Genomic DNA, 16,062 nt, shown 5'->3' on the forward strand with positions numbered 1-16,062 from the left:
ATCACATACGCTCAAATCCACGCGCTTTGCAACGTCCGAAAGAATCAATTCATTCAGTAGGAGTCCAGTTGCTTCTGCCTGAAAATAAATAAATTGTCAGTCAATACTACATATAATACCCCACTGGAAAAAAAAATTACTCGTCTCGTCAGCTGAGCACAAACCGAAACCGTGTAGAAGAACTGCAAACCACACATCAAAATGAACAGCATGGAACAGAAAGTTACACCGTAGTTATGTTTCCTGCCTGCTTTTAAATCTGTTATCAAAAATATGTAATCGTAGTACGCCTAGAAAAAAACAAACAGATGTGAATGATTCACTAATCGCAAATAATGTTTGATTGAAGCCTGCCAGTAGTCGGACTGTTCTGTTACAATAAACTGTTTTACTAAAGCTCTTGTATCCATATCTGAATGTGAATACGTGTTGTTCCAAGTTCTGTGCGCTTTGAAATTTATTTTATGGCAAATACGTCAAATTTCATACTCGTTAGGATACTTCTAGTAATCCTGCAGGAATATCTAGACGTATCGGATGCGGAGACGCCATCTTGAGCCAGCGAAATTGCCTATTTCTTGGGGCAGTCTCTCTACCACTTTTTAGGAGCACTGCTAACAATGGAATTGAAGGTTGCCTGTTTGTCAGTTTTTTTCTCCGCATATCTCTCCATGGAGGATAACTAGATACTAGAGCACTCTAGGTAGAGTGTGGACAAGACGAATTTGACGTATCCAAACGAGCGCAAATTTGATGTATCCAAACGAGCAGAGCTTCTTGTTTTGGAACTACGGGAACGAAGTATTGTGATCTTAGTAAATAACTTTTGAAATTTTCGCGAGCAATTTTGATCACTGGACTAAATAATATTCTGATGTTTACAGGGCCGACGAGAGGGGGGGGGGGTGTTTCCCCCCGGGCCCGGAGTTCTGAAGGGGGCCCGGATTTTTACCAAAAACTAAAATTTTGACAAATACTATTACGACAAAAATTTATTTGAGAATGCAATAAAAAAATTCGAAAATCCGTGTATGATAAAAAAAGAATAGCAAAAATTCTAGACTATTTCATTTATTAAATATCAAATATATATTTTTACCAAATCAGAAGATCAGACCCGGGCAGGCATAACGTAGTTGGTACATCGATTGGCATGTACGCAGCTCATCTCGGTTCGATTCCCAACCCAGCACAGAGGAAGAGAGATTTTTTTTATAGAAATAATCTGAATGAAAAAGCGAATGACCCTAAGAATAAAATTTCTATAATCGAAACAAAAAAAAGATCAGACTTGTTAGGTTTAAAAAAGTTAAATGGTTTGATTAGAAGTTAAGATGTTGTCTTCAAATTTCGCCAATATGAAATCGATTCTTTTGATTTATTGAATTTCCTGTCTTCGCAACTACTGGATTATTATCGAAAGCAATTATTAGAAAGAAAAAGAAAATTTCTCAAACTTGTATTTAGGGTTGCCACGCCGGTTTTTGGAGGCGAATTCCGGGTGTTCGTTCAGGTAATTCGGATTTCGCCCGGAAGAATTTAGTTGATTATTTTGCAATTTTGCGTTGCCCTTTTATTTCACCAGGAACTATCGGCATCATTTTATAAATCGCCCAGCACACAGTCATCATAAACATCATCCTCAGACTGCAGGTCCTAATCAATAAGGAGGGCCCTCTCGGTGCTATTTAAAAAGTTTTCACCACCATTTGGGTTCAGATTTACTTTTCCCCCACAGGACCTTCGTTTCAATGGATCATCGGATTATAGGCTCCCCACAAAAATTCTCGAAAGATACTGAAGTGTGATTTCACGCCCTGTCTTTGCTTACTGTGGAACAGAGCAAAGCTCGCTTGGGTTATCCTCCACAGCGAGAGTGGTTGGTGCTTGTGGATTCTTTGTGGATATTCGAGGAAGCAAAGTACTACACCCAAGTAAATTAACAAAATTGTTCACAAATGCGAAAAATACACCTAAATATGAATGGCACAGAAAAGTGATATGCTTTACCAAAACATTTCACTCTACAGTGACTGTGAAGAAAATATGATATTTTTCCTCCTAGTGTAACGAGCTACATAAGAAATAAAGCAGAGCAAATTTATTTGTTTTTAAGCTTTTATATAATAAAAAGCAATGGAAGCGTTCTAAAATTCTGTCGAGTAATGATTTTAATTCGAAATTCTAACTGATTCCAGCACGTATCTACGTATCTCTTGAAGTCTATCCCCTGTTCAGTAAAATTCTCTTGGTCGAAGTACTACTAGAGGCGACAACCCTACCACTATTTGAGAGCTCAATTGATATTCTAAAAGAATTCGAAATAACTCTAACAATTTGAAGAAAATTAAAATCCATGCTTTGTCGTTCATTGTTCTAAAATCCATAAATCTATTTATTTATTTATTTATTTATATCGTCAATCAAATGTAGACTACATTATATAAATATTAATTGCTTATATACTATCCTGTAAACTATTTCTATGTACTATGATGCCGTAAAGAGTTGAAAAACTGTTTTAAACTTGTTCGGGGCATGGTAAGGTCAATACTTTCACAATGCTCGTTATACACAGCCATCATCTGGTTTAGTGGTCCGAATTTAGCATAGTCTGTACGGTGATGACCTATCGCGAACAAATTTCTATTGCGTAATTGACGAGTAGGAGCATATAAATTTAATTTTGACAAAATGTAAGATGAGTCAATACGCTGCATGACGATATCGTTTAGAAACGAGATCATAGCATAGTCCCGACGTTCTTTTAATGTTTGAATATCTATCAACATACAACGTGCTTCATAAGATGGAAGAGGGAATACTGTCCATCTTAACTTGCGTAATGCATATAATAGAAACTGTTTTTGGATTGATTCAATTCTCACTTCGTGTTTTTTTATGAATGGTGACCAAACAATACTACAATATTCTAAAATAGACCGAACATATGCTACGTAAAGAGTTTTAATTGTGTAAGGATCTTGAAAGTGATATCCGAAGCGTTTTATAAAATTAAGCATATTACTAGCTCTATGAACAATTGTGTTGTAATGTTCCACAAAGTTTAATTTTTTATCTAAGATAACTCCTAAATCTCTTATTTTATCGCATTTCTGAACGGTTTGATTACCTAATGTAATTGACACGGAAGCCGTGATTTGTTTTCTGCTAAAAGTCATGAGATTACATTTTTTAACATTTAACTCCAGTAAACATTTACAACACCATGTATAAAAGATTTGTGTTTCATCGTGAAAAACATTATAGTCATTATTATTTCTGATTTCTAAAAATAGCTTCATATCATCCGCATATATGAGAATATTAATGTTTTTTAAGATAAGAGAGATGTCGTTGACATATAAAATAAAAAGAAGAGGTCCTAAGTGTGAACCTTGCGGAACCCCCGAAGTAACTTTAATTATATCAGATTTCATCTCATAGAATTTTACTATTTGCTGACGATCTGTTAAATACGACTTAATCCAATTGAGGAGTCTCATCTCGATTCCCAATTTTTCAAGTTTGAATATTAACATGGGAATGTCCAGCTTATCGAAAGCTTTGCTGAAGTCAGTGTAAAGAGCTTCTATATGATTTCCTTTATCCATGGCATTTAACGAGTAATCAACAAATTCTAAAAGGTTTGTACTAGTTGAACGGCCTTTAAAAAACCCATGTTGTGAATTTGTTATTTTATGTTTGACTTGGTTGAAAATAGTTTGATTTATGATGGATTCGAAAAGTTTGGGAAAGCAAGACAGAATGGCAATTCCACGATAATTGCGAATATCAGATTTTTTACCCGATTTATAAATAGGTATTAAAAAAGATTTTTTCCAATCTTTTGGGGAAATACCAGATTCTAGTGACTTATTGAACAGCCAGAATAAAGGTGACGTAAGCTCAGTTGCTAAATTCTTTATGAAAGCAGGTGGAATTCCATCAGGTCCTGAGCCTTTAGTGGCATCTAGATCATTGAGACCAGACAAGATATTTTTACCATTTTTTTTTTTGTTAACCATTTTTGTTAACGACCTATTGAGTTAATTTGTCAACAGTTTTTTCGGCATTTAATTAGCAAGTCGCCGGTGAGCTCTAAGCTTGCATATATGATCCTTCCACGCTTTTCTAAACTTTCTCCTTTCAACACCTTGCTCTCCCTTGAGTACTATGGCTCTAAATATTGAAAAATATACTTCACCTTCCAGTCCCTTGCTAATTAAATGCCGAAAAAACTGTTGACAAATTAACTCAATAGGTCGTTAACAAAAATGGTTAACAAAAAAAAAATGGTAAAAATAGAACTTACCGTGATGGGGATTCATCGTTGCAGCGTTGGGTGAAAGCTGCCGACACCGTGCAAATCAGCAACACATGTGACCATATTGTCACACACGCTGAGCCAGTCACAATAGTCGATAAAATAAAATCACTCAGGCAGGCAATTGGTGAGGGAACAAACAAAAACTGGCTCATTCAATGAGTTTCAACGTCGCAAATGCTTAGTGTGGAAGTTTACCGTGACTTAACTTTTCGTCGGTTCCGACAGCATGAAGTAACAAGTTACTTTACGCTTGTTCGGACATGCCGTAGACTCAGGTGATTCGCATTTCTAATGCCAAAAGACCTTGACCACTACGGTAGCAGACAAAGGGTTAAGTCGCCGGTGAGCTCTAAGCTTGCATATATGATCCTTCCACGCTTTTCTAAACTTTCTCCTTTCAACACCTTGCTCTCCCTTGAGTACTATGGCTCTAAATATTGAAAAATATACTTCACCTTCCAGTCCCTTGCTAATTAAATGCCGAAAAAACTGTTGACAAATTAACTCAATAGGTCGTTAACAAAAATGGTTAACAAAAAAAAATGGTAAAAATAGAACTTACCGTGATGGGGATTCATCGTTGCAGCGTTGGGTGAAAGCTGCCGACACCGTGCAAATCAGCAACACATGTGACCATATTGTCACACACGCTGAGCCAGTCACAATAGTCGATAAAATAAAATCACTCAGGCAGGCAATTGGTGAGGGAACAAACAAAAACTGGCTCATTCAATGAGTTTCAACGTCGCAAATGCTTAGTGTGGAAGTTTACCGTGACTTAACTTTTCGTCGGTTCCGACAGCATGAAGTAACAAGTTACTTTACGCTTGTTCGGACATGCCGTAGACTCAGGTGATTCGCATTTCTAATGCCAAAAGACCTTGACCACTACGGTAGCAGACAAAGGGTTAAGTCGCCGGTGAGCTCTAAGCTTGCATATATGATCCTTCCACGCTTTTCTAAACTTTCTCCTTTCAACACCTTGCTCTCCCTTGAGTACTATGGCTCTAAATATTGAAAAATATACTTCACCTTCCAGTCCCTTGCTAATTAAATGCCGAAAAAACTGTTGACAAATTAACTCAATAGGTCGTTAACAAAAATGGTTAACAAAAAAAAAATGGTAAAAATAGAACTTACCGTGATGGGGATTCATCGTTGCAGCGTTGGGTGAAAGCTGCCGACACCGTGCAAATCAGCAACACATGTGACCATATTGTCACACACGCTGAGCCAGTCACAATAGTCGATAAAATAAAATCACTCAGGCAGGCAATTGGTGAGGGAACAAACAAAAACTGGCTCATTCAATGAGTTTCAACGTCGCAAATGCTTAGTGTGGAAGTTTACCGTGACTTAACTTTTCGTCGGTTCCGACAGCATGAAGTAACAAGTTACTTTACGCTTGTTCGGACATGCCGTAGACTCAGGTGATTCGCATTTCTAATGCCAAAAGACCTTGACCACTACGGTAGCAGACAAAGGGTTAAGTCGCCGGTGAGCTCTAAGCTTGCATATATGATCCTTCCACGCTTTTCTAAACTTTCTCCTTTCAACACCTTGCTCTCCCTTGAGTACTATGGCTCTAAATATTGAAAAATATACTTCACCTTCCAGTCCCTTGCTAATTAAATGCCGAAAAAACTGTTGACAGACAAGATATCTTGAACATTAATGTGACTGACACCAACATCCCTTGAATAATCAGGAAAATAAGAAAAATATTCAAAGTCACGATCATTGTTTCAGACAATGATCGTGACTTTGAATATTTTTCTTATTTTCTAGTTAGAATAAGTTTCTTGAAAAAATGTTGCGAAGAGATTACAAATATCTTTTGAAGTTTCACCCTCTTTCCCATCTAAAGACATTTTTGATGGGAAGTTGCATGAATTCAACTTAGTTTTGATGTAATTAAAAAAGTTTTTTGGGCATGACTTGATCTCATTTTCAGTTTTTGCATTATATACAGTTAGTGCCGAAGAAATAGCCAAAGTTAATTGGTCACGAATGTTAAGGTATTTTTCCAAATTATCCTGATTATTGTGTTTTCTGTAAATTTTGTGAGCTTTTTGCTTCCGATTTTTCAAATTAATAATTTCCTTGTTGAACCAAACTGGATTTTTGGATGCATGATTTCGTCGTTTTTTCGTAAGTGGAACTTCCTCCTGTATTATTTGCCATAAAATATTATAAAAGATCTCCACTCCACATTCAACGTTCACTTGATTCTTTAAAAGGGACTGCCAATTAGCACTGCTTAATTTATATTTAATATTTTCATAATTTGCTTTTCTATAATCGAAAACGTCCTCGAAGTCACAATCAATGAAATTATGATTCTTGTGCACAAAAATAGAGAATTCTATTGCTGTGTGAAACGTTTCATTTTTCCATAAGGGAGAATGAGATTCATCAACACAGAAATCTTCATTAATGTTTGTTAATAGCAGATCTAAATAACGATTGTGTTGATTTTTTATATGGTTTATTTGATTGAGTCCTAGCAATGCAATTTTCTCAAACATATATTGTAATGTTTCGTTATCACCAACGACAGGAAGTAGAATGCTCTCATTTTCAGAGTCAGGAATAAAATCTAAGTTGCGCTGATTAAAATCACCATAAATATGAACTTTGAATTCTGGAGGAAAATTAGAGATTATTTCTTCAGCTGCTTGAAAGAAAATCTCATATGTTGATTTGTAAGCTAGGTCCGGTGGAAAGTACACTGAGACAAAAATGTGGATTTCATCAGCGATATGTGCTTTAACCCATACATGTTCAAATTCTTTGAATTTTGGTGAGACAATAAGATCGGAATTAAATATAGATGAAACTGCGATGAGAACTCCTCCGCCTGACATTCTTTGGGTTAGTCGTAAATCACGATCATCTCTAAAAACATTATAGTCACTACCGAAAACCTCTTCACTTTTTATATCCTCATTCCAACTTGTTTCGGTACCTAGAATTATCGAAAATGAGGAGCCTAATATATTCTTATGGATTTCGTTCATCTTTACGGCGCTCCTCATTCTATTAAAATTTTGACAGTAAACCAAAATTTCAGTGGCTTTCGAAGAAGTTGGTTGTGATTCGTTATTCGTAAAAATATTGTTTAAAACTATTGTACTGTTACCAGTTGCGTCATGCTTGTCCTGGTCTGCCTCTGAGAAGTGCGTTAAAATTGGCGAAAACACGAACGTTCACAGGAGCAAGATGAACAATGATGTTTATTGTTATGGTGATTGTTGTTAAGACCATTGTTGTTTCTATTGCAAATGCTGTTTCTGTTGTTGTTGCTGTAACTGCTGTTTCTGTTTTCGTTGTGGTTGTTGTTATTTCTGTTGTAGTTGTTGTTGCTGTTTTTGTTGTAGTTGCTTATTCTGTGATTATTGTTGTTGTTGTTGTTGTTACTGCTGTTAATGTTGTTGTTTCTGTTTCCGTTGTGGTCGTTATTGTTTATGTTGTGCCTGTTTCTATTGAAATTGTTGGTGGTATTATTGGACTTGTAGCTGTTGTTTTTGTTGCTATTGTTGTTTCTATTTTGGTTGTAGTTGTGATTATTGTTATTGTTGTACTTATTGCGGTTCCTGTTCTTATTGCACTTGCTATCTTTGTTGTTGTAGTTGTTATTGTTATTACTGTTGATATTGCTGTATCTTGTACCCTGTTTTCTTCTCGATTTTTTACTCTTTGCTGCTTTATCTTTCTCTTTTTGTTGTTTAATGCGACGCTGTTTACGTAAGTCATATTCTGACCAGTCGGAGCGCCACACTCTTTTCGAACCAAGTGTGCGCCATCCATCTTTTGCCACTTGATTATGCTGCGAACCTGAGATAGCAGTTTTATTTGAAACGACGGTCAATTCGTCCATCAGACTGGGGGGAGACACCGCAGGTGTCAAACGAGCATTATTAACACTGGTTTCCAGGGTACTAATTGTCGCGGCAATTGCCCTTACTTCGTCTAAAATATCGTCGCCAACAGCGCTGGCTTGTGATTTTATTTCGTCAAGAGCATCACGAGCAGAAAACGACTGGTTACCGGTATGTTCGTTGCATTGAGACGCCATGTCAATGGTTATTACGCTTAAATTTTGAACTTCGCAGCATATTTTTTTTAGCTCACGAGTCAGGTCAGTTGTGAGCTCCACCACGTACTCCTCAATGCGCTTCCTTGTGGATTCCATAGATATGTTGAATAATGACGTTATATGATTTTTTAAAACAACGAGCTCATCGGCCTTATTGACCGCGTTGTTTTCCATAGTGCGCGATAATGTTGACACCGCATAATCAACTTTCGCGCAGGTGATATTATTTACATTAGTCACCGCTTCTTTTAGCTGGTGATCAATGTTATCGAACAGTTCACCAAATGCGTTCAACTTTTTGATGTCAGCAGCCATTCGAAGATTGGAATCCGTTTGCGTCTTGATTAAATTAAAGAGCTGCTCCTGTTGGAAAAGCACTTTACGTGTGTCAATCCCCGTTTTAAGATTATGCTGACAATCCGAGCATAGAGGAATCATAAAAGACGTGATGTGATGCTCTTGGTGCCGTTGCACTCCTACACAGGCCGCGTGATACGATTTGTTGCAAAACTCGCACTTCCATAAAAAAACGATCATCACTAATTGAACACGATCGAACACTGCACGACATAATGCTGACTATTTTTTTTTTTGAAAATCGCGCGCGGCTTGAATTAAATTAATCAAATAAATACTTGTAGCGTAGCGCCGTTCAACTACGTCTACTACCGGTAACGGTCGACTAAGAACTAAAAAATCATATTCAAATACGAGATGATACTGAAAGTTTTTGTCAATTAATGGGATATACATATTGGCCAATGATTAGAACTCTAACACTAATGTGCTAAATAATTCAAACCAGAATTATGTTTTTGCTTTTCAGAATGTTTTTCGATTAAAAAAAATCACAACTTTGATATTTGCCAATAGTTTACCATTAATATATGTTTAATTTATAAACTTTGCGCTTAATATAACTAAATGATTCCGACATCATCAAAATCTCGAATTTTTCAACTTATTAAAATCTTTTGCTTGAAGAAAATTCTACAACCTTTGATTGGAGTGCTTAGCAAAACCGGTTGCTCAGAGCTTCATACCGAATCTCAAAAATAATTGAGAATTCAAATCCTCGAAAACTCATCCATAAAAATTGTGACGAATGATTGTTTGTTGGGTTAAAATTCATCGGAAAGCGTAATATATCTCATTATGAAAGAATTTTGATATATAATACAGTTAAACTTTCAATATATAACCCGATTTGGAACGATTTTTTTTCTTTTTATACTATTTTCTAGAAATCAGTTACAACATTCTTGTAATATACGTCAAAGTATGCTAACACATCAACACAAATAACAGGAAAGGGGTGGGCGTAGCGTAGATGGTAAATCGAATGCCTTGTACGCAGCGCACATGGGTTCGAGTGCCGACCCCGCACATAGGTTTAGAAATTTTTCTAAGCCGAAGGGGCGAATGACCTTAAAACATCTTTAATCGAAATAAAAAAAAATAACAGGAAAATTTTTGTTTTTCATAGAATTATGAATGTTTTCGTAACTAGCATAGCGTAAAATCCACCCAAAATCCTTATTTGAAATTTGATCCATATTTCGTTATTTTTTCCATTTTCATTATTTTTACATGGATTTTTTTTTAAATTTTGTTAAAATTTGATTGATTCTTTTCAAGTTGTAGATTTTTTTTGTATTTCTGCAATTTTTACATTCTGCCTTTTTTATCTATTTCCATATTTATGTATTTACCATATTTTTATTTTATCCATCTTTTCACGTTATTCATTTTTTTCCATTTTTATCACTACAACTTACTTTAATTTATAAATTCATTTACCTGTTATTCAATTTTATTTGCAACTAGCTGTAACCCGGTGCGCTTCACTACACCCATCAGGACTAACCGAAATATTTTAAAAATTCTAAAAATAACAAATATTTTTGTTACAAAGAAGAAACTTATTGTAATTCTCGCGGATAGACAATGTTCTTAGCTTGATCACCTGGAGCACAATTAAATTAATTGCTCTGTTTTCCTACACACAATCGTTTTAAATCCCTTGGTATCATTTGAATTCGAGGTAACAGTACATCTGCTCCATTATATTTTCTAGTTACAATCGTCGCTTAAATGAAATTTTTCAACCAAAGCACAGTTGTGGTGGGTCGATGTTGCGCAGTAACTAATATAATAGGCACACAAAGTTTCAATTGCAACACATGCGGTGCGCAGTGTTTGCAAAACGACGTTTTCACGATCAAAATTCAATAACTCCTGAGCCATTGGTTTTGGAGAATGGATTTTGTCGAAGAAGTTTCTGGATATAAATAGATGCATCTTTTGATATAATGAATTGAGTTATTAATCCCCTAAAAGTGAGATAGAAAATTTATTTCCCCAAATAATTTAGCTAGAAACTCGCTGTCTTGAGTAAAGTTCTAGAAAATATTATTGCGAAATTTTTTACTGAAGTTACTAAAGCTCTATATAGTAACAGTAGCGAGATATGTAGTTTGCTTAGGATAGATCCATTCAAAACAGTTTTTCGAATATAGCTTTTTACGATTACTTTTTATTATAAAAAGTGTCTTCTACAAAGTTGTTAAAAGCGATAAAATACACATGTTTTTAAACAACGAAGAATCTGTAGCTCTCGAAACAACAAAGTTATTGTCAATTTTCGAATATTTTTTGATCAATTTACACCTTAAGCAACTTCCTTAATAGGAAAAATTCGTAGAAAGAACTTTATTCTTTCGTTTAAATATAAAAACTTTCGTCTGACGGAGACTGCTGGGTAGGTTACGTATAAAACCAATACTTCTGAAAGCATGGTGGATCGACTGAATTAAATAATTTAACACGTAAATCCATAGATTTATATGCGTAACAGAATTACCATCGATTTTATTTTGGATGGAGTAGTGTATGAAATTGAAGTCAATATACGCAATCGATTAATTCTTCAACAGAGTGTATTAGTTTACAAAACCATGTGGAAATTTGGTGCAATTTATTGTTGCATCGATTAACATTTTCCCAATCCATATATCTAACTTTTTTTTTGGCGAATTGACCTACGAAGGTGACTATAAGAATCATTCAATAAAAGTATGCACATAAGTGAAAAGTTCTGTCTTCGAAACATATTTACAATGATACGAAGACATAACGGAGTGTTGATGGACGTGGGTAGAGTTAATTCATAAAAAATGGGACATTTAAAAAAATATTTTGGCGATACAGAGAGTGTTAGTATATTCATTCACTTTCCATATAATCACTGCACAATTGAACAATATTTCTTCGAATATCATAGCAGAATACTGAAAATTGAGCCAGTGACAGAGAATCTCTGGAGGCATCTCGTTGAAAACTTGCTTTGTGGTGTACATCATAAATCAAAATATATTGGACCAATCGTTTTCAACGTTTGCACAGTTCTTCTACATATCCCCAGGTATTGATCGAAGCTTTTATTTTTTTCTTGATATTTGAATTTTTCGTAGCATTCTGCAGCTAAAAATGCAATTTCCGTTTAAAAAATCATGAAACTTATTTTTGTGAACAAAGTTATGATCTTTAATGATGTTATGAAATGAAGGAGAACTGTGCAAAATCAAACAATTTGGTTCAGTAGATTTTGAGTTATGCTGTACATCGGATTTATTCGAGGTGTCTCCTAAAGATTCACTGTAACACACCCAATTTTCAATATTTTACGGTGAACATTTAGGAAAATATTGCTTAAATGTTGCATTATTGACTGAATAGACTAACACTCGGTATCGCCATTATTTTTTTGAGTACGATATTTTTTCAACAATAATCCTACCCCCTTAAGCAAGAACTGATTTCATCAGTAGGTGTCGACTAACGGGTAAAATTTGACGAAGATCGCCGACCACGCCACCAACTATTCGATTGGTTCCTTTTATGGGTCATCGTGAATTCGTCCTATATAACAGTGTTGCATTCTTCCAGAATTTTGCTTATACCCGAATTTTGATTGATATTGTAAGTAACGTTTTCCGCAAGCGCAAGATTTAGTAGTTTTTTTAGGGCAGAGCTGTTCGTCCATCATCTAGCAATGTTGATTTAACTTCAGATGAAGCGATCGCAAGTGCAATTTTCAATTTAATTTTCAATTTAATTTTCGACAAATTCATGCAATTCATCAGTATTATATTGTCATTCGCGTAATAGATCTCTATCAAATAAATTTTTGCCATTCCATTTATGTTCTGGTAAACATACATGCAACAAAATTTGAAATTTTTGAAGTAATTTATAGATATTGCATCAGAAACCCTCCCTCTCCTTCAGATTCCGAAACCAACAATCATCTTGGTGGAAGAAATACTTACGCCAAATCATATATAATATATATAGCTAAAACAGGGTTCTTCAGTACACCCCCCCCCCTCTCCCTTTCCTCGGCTTAGGTACTTCTCACCCTCCCCATCGAGCACAAAAACCACCCCATGACCATCTCCTTAGTGGAAGGAATACTTATGTCAAAATTGAATTCATCGCTAATAATCACATTGAATGAATAGATAAGGATTACTATATTCTTCGCCCCCCCCCCCCCATTTCGTGGTCCACTCCCATCAACCATTGGTTGAGTGGGAGAAATACATATATCAAATACTAATAAATATTGAGTTATAAATAATTGTTTGCCTAAAAACAACACCCCCCCCCCCCTCAAGCTCAGTGTACCCCCCCCCCCCCTCCCAAAAAAAACCATACAATGAACATCTTCTTGGGGGAAAGAATACGTATGCCAAATTTCATCAAGATCGGACTTGTAGTTTAGAAGTAGTTAGCGGACATACATACAAACATACATTGATTTTTGTATATATAGATCGTCGCTGTTGTGCTATCTTATGACAAACGCCATTTTGGGGTAAATTGAGTTGGATATGCCACATTATTTGTCTAAAAAATCTCTACAAAGTGGCGTTTACAGAATTTTGACATTCTGCTTGGTTACTGAGATATAGCGAGAAACGTGCTGAGAAATTTTTAATTTTTTGCTTCAAATGACTGTGTCTGAGAATTGGCTCAAATTATCTTGATGTATAAGATGTTTTTATATGTAAAACTATCTGAGAAACACAATGGTATAATCATTTTCATAACAAAAATGCTCGAATTGTGAGAAAAAATGCATTTTTAGTTTTAAACTGGAAATATAGCATATTTGGCAACACTGTTACCAAAAATAACTATTTTTACTAGATTCCCTGACTCATTTCCTTCAAAATGCATCTCACCGTTTGTTTATAGACCAAATGAAGCCAAAGATATGAATAAAAGTCAATAATTGATGTTTTTTTCTATGGAAAATTTTTCATGCACGAATATGACACGACATACAAATTTTGTCATCAATACATGAATATATGACACGTGTGAGTGCGACTTTTGTATACATTTATAGTAAAAACTCACGACATAGTCAACCGATCTTCGAAATATTTGAGATATTAATACAGAATAGATAGATACATCAATTGTCTTCTTTGAATTGTTTATATAATTTATAAGATTCAAGATACTGAATCTCAAACTTTAAAAATCGTTTTTCTCGAAATGTGCAAAATGGCGCTTGTCTTAAGGTAGCACAACAGCGACGAGATAGCTAAAACAGGGTTCTTCAGTACACCCCCCCCCCCTCTCCCTTTCCTCGGCTTAGGTACTTCTCACCCTCCCCATCGAGCACAAAAACCACCCCATGACCATCTCTTTAGTGGAAGGAATACTTATGACAAAATTGAATTCATCGCTAATAATCACATTGAATGAATAGATAAGGATTACTACATTCTTAGCCCCTCCCCCATTTCGTGGTCCACTCCCATCAACCATTGGTTGAGTGGCAGAAATACATATATCACATACTAATAAATATTGAGATATAAATAATTCTTTGCCTAAAAACAACACCCCCCCCCCCTCAAGCTCAGTGTACCCCCCCCCCCCAAAAAAACCAAACCATGAACATCTTATTGGGGGAAAGAATACGTATGCCAAATTTCATCAAGATCGGACTTGTAGTTTAGAAGTAGTTAGCGGACATACATACAAACATACATTGATTTATATATATATATAGATTTTTCGAGCGAATTCTACATTCTTCATTTTATTTTTCTATTGTTTCATATTTTAATAACCTGCTTTTTTATTTGTTTCTTTTAACATTTTTGCATTTTTACAAGTATTTTTACGTTTTTAAAACTCATCCTTATTTGCCTTATTGTCCCATTAATTATCCTTTTCCTATTCTGTTCCATGTTCTCTAGTTTTTAGCTTTACGTAGTTTTATTTTTTCCCATTGTTAACTTAATATAATTTTATTTATTTTTTCACATTTTCCCAATTCTTTTATTCTATTCATTGTTGTTATATCTTCATTTTTTCCATTTAACCTGTTTTGAAAGTAATTTTTCTTTTGACCATTTTCCTATGCGTTTACTTTTTATTTGTTATTTTCTTGTTTTTTTTTTATTTCCCTATTTAACATTTGATTTATCTTTTTTGCCATTACCCGTACTTTCTCTTCATTTTACATTTAGTTCGTTGTTTGAATTTATTTCCATTTTTTTATAATGTTTTTTTCACTTTTTAAATAATTAAAATCCATTTTTTTAAATTTCTTCTTGTTATTTTCTCCATTTTGGTTTTCCTAATATTTTTGTTTTCTATTTTGTCCGTTTGCTTCGCTTTTGATCAATCCTTCTAAATCTCTTTGTTTACTTTCGTCTTTTCATCATTCCAGTTTTTCAAAACTTTCCGGTTCGTCGTTTTTTTAATTTTTGCCATTGTTATTTTATTTTTTTTTATATTTATTCCACTAATTTTATGCCCTCTTAACGTTTTATTCACTTTTTCTATTGCATTGAATATAAATATTGTTCTTGATATTAAAAAACGGAAACGCCAACCGACTCAGTTTAACTACCATTTCTTCGGCTCAAGCATTCCAAGACACTCTCACATCAAAGATCTCGGAGTCATCATGGATTCGGCATTAACATTCAAACCACATACGTCATACATCGTGGATAAGGCATCACGACAGCTTGGGTTCATCTTCCGAATAGCGAAAAACTTCAGGGACGTATATTGTCTTAACTCGCTTTACTGCGCGTTGGTCCGCTCAACGTTAGAATATTGTTCAGCTGTTTGGAATCCGTACTACCAGTACGGGATTGACAGAATCGAGGCTGTCCAACGCAGGTTCATACGCTTCGCCCTTCGTCATCTCCCATGGCGAAACAGATTTCAGCTGCCGAGCTATGAAAACCGTTGCCAGCTAATACACCTCGATAAACTCAGCATTCGGAGGGAGAACCAACTATGGTTGCCAGAGCGCTGTTACCGGACTCCAACGAATTTTTAACAGTGTGGCGACGGCCTTTGACTTCAACAGGACGCGGAATGCGATAAAAGTGAAAATGTTGTCAATACTAAAATGTAATTAGTTTAAGCAACCACCATTGGGGCCAAGGGGCCTGTTGGTGAGGGTAATAAACAACATAAACATAAAAATATATTTTATTATTTTCGGTTCATCGAGTTTTTCAGTTTTATGCATTTTTATATTAATGGTTGGTTTCTTTCTAGTAGTTTTTTTTTTCATTTTCATTAATTC

The 16,062-nt window shown here is 35.1% G+C and overlaps 1 protein-coding gene across 1 annotated transcript in view; it reads right to left on the reverse strand.

Moving 5' to 3' along the window:
• Positions 1-16,062, reverse strand: part of LOC131681114 (putative gustatory receptor 28b) — a 28,618-nt gene that overhangs the window by 7,704 nt on the left and 4,852 nt on the right. The window contains exons 2-3 of the mRNA XM_058961825.1: positions 141-290; positions 10-78 (exon numbers count right to left, since the gene is read on the reverse strand). Coding sequence (XP_058817808.1) covers positions 10-78; positions 141-290 — 219 coding nt within the window. The remainder of the gene's footprint in view (positions 1-9; positions 79-140; positions 291-16,062) is intronic.

The sequence above is a fragment of the Topomyia yanbarensis genome, chromosome 2 (genome assembly GCF_030247195.1).
Source record: "Topomyia yanbarensis strain Yona2022 chromosome 2, ASM3024719v1, whole genome shotgun sequence".
NCBI classification, from domain to species: Eukaryota; Metazoa; Arthropoda; class Insecta; order Diptera; family Culicidae; genus Topomyia; species Topomyia yanbarensis.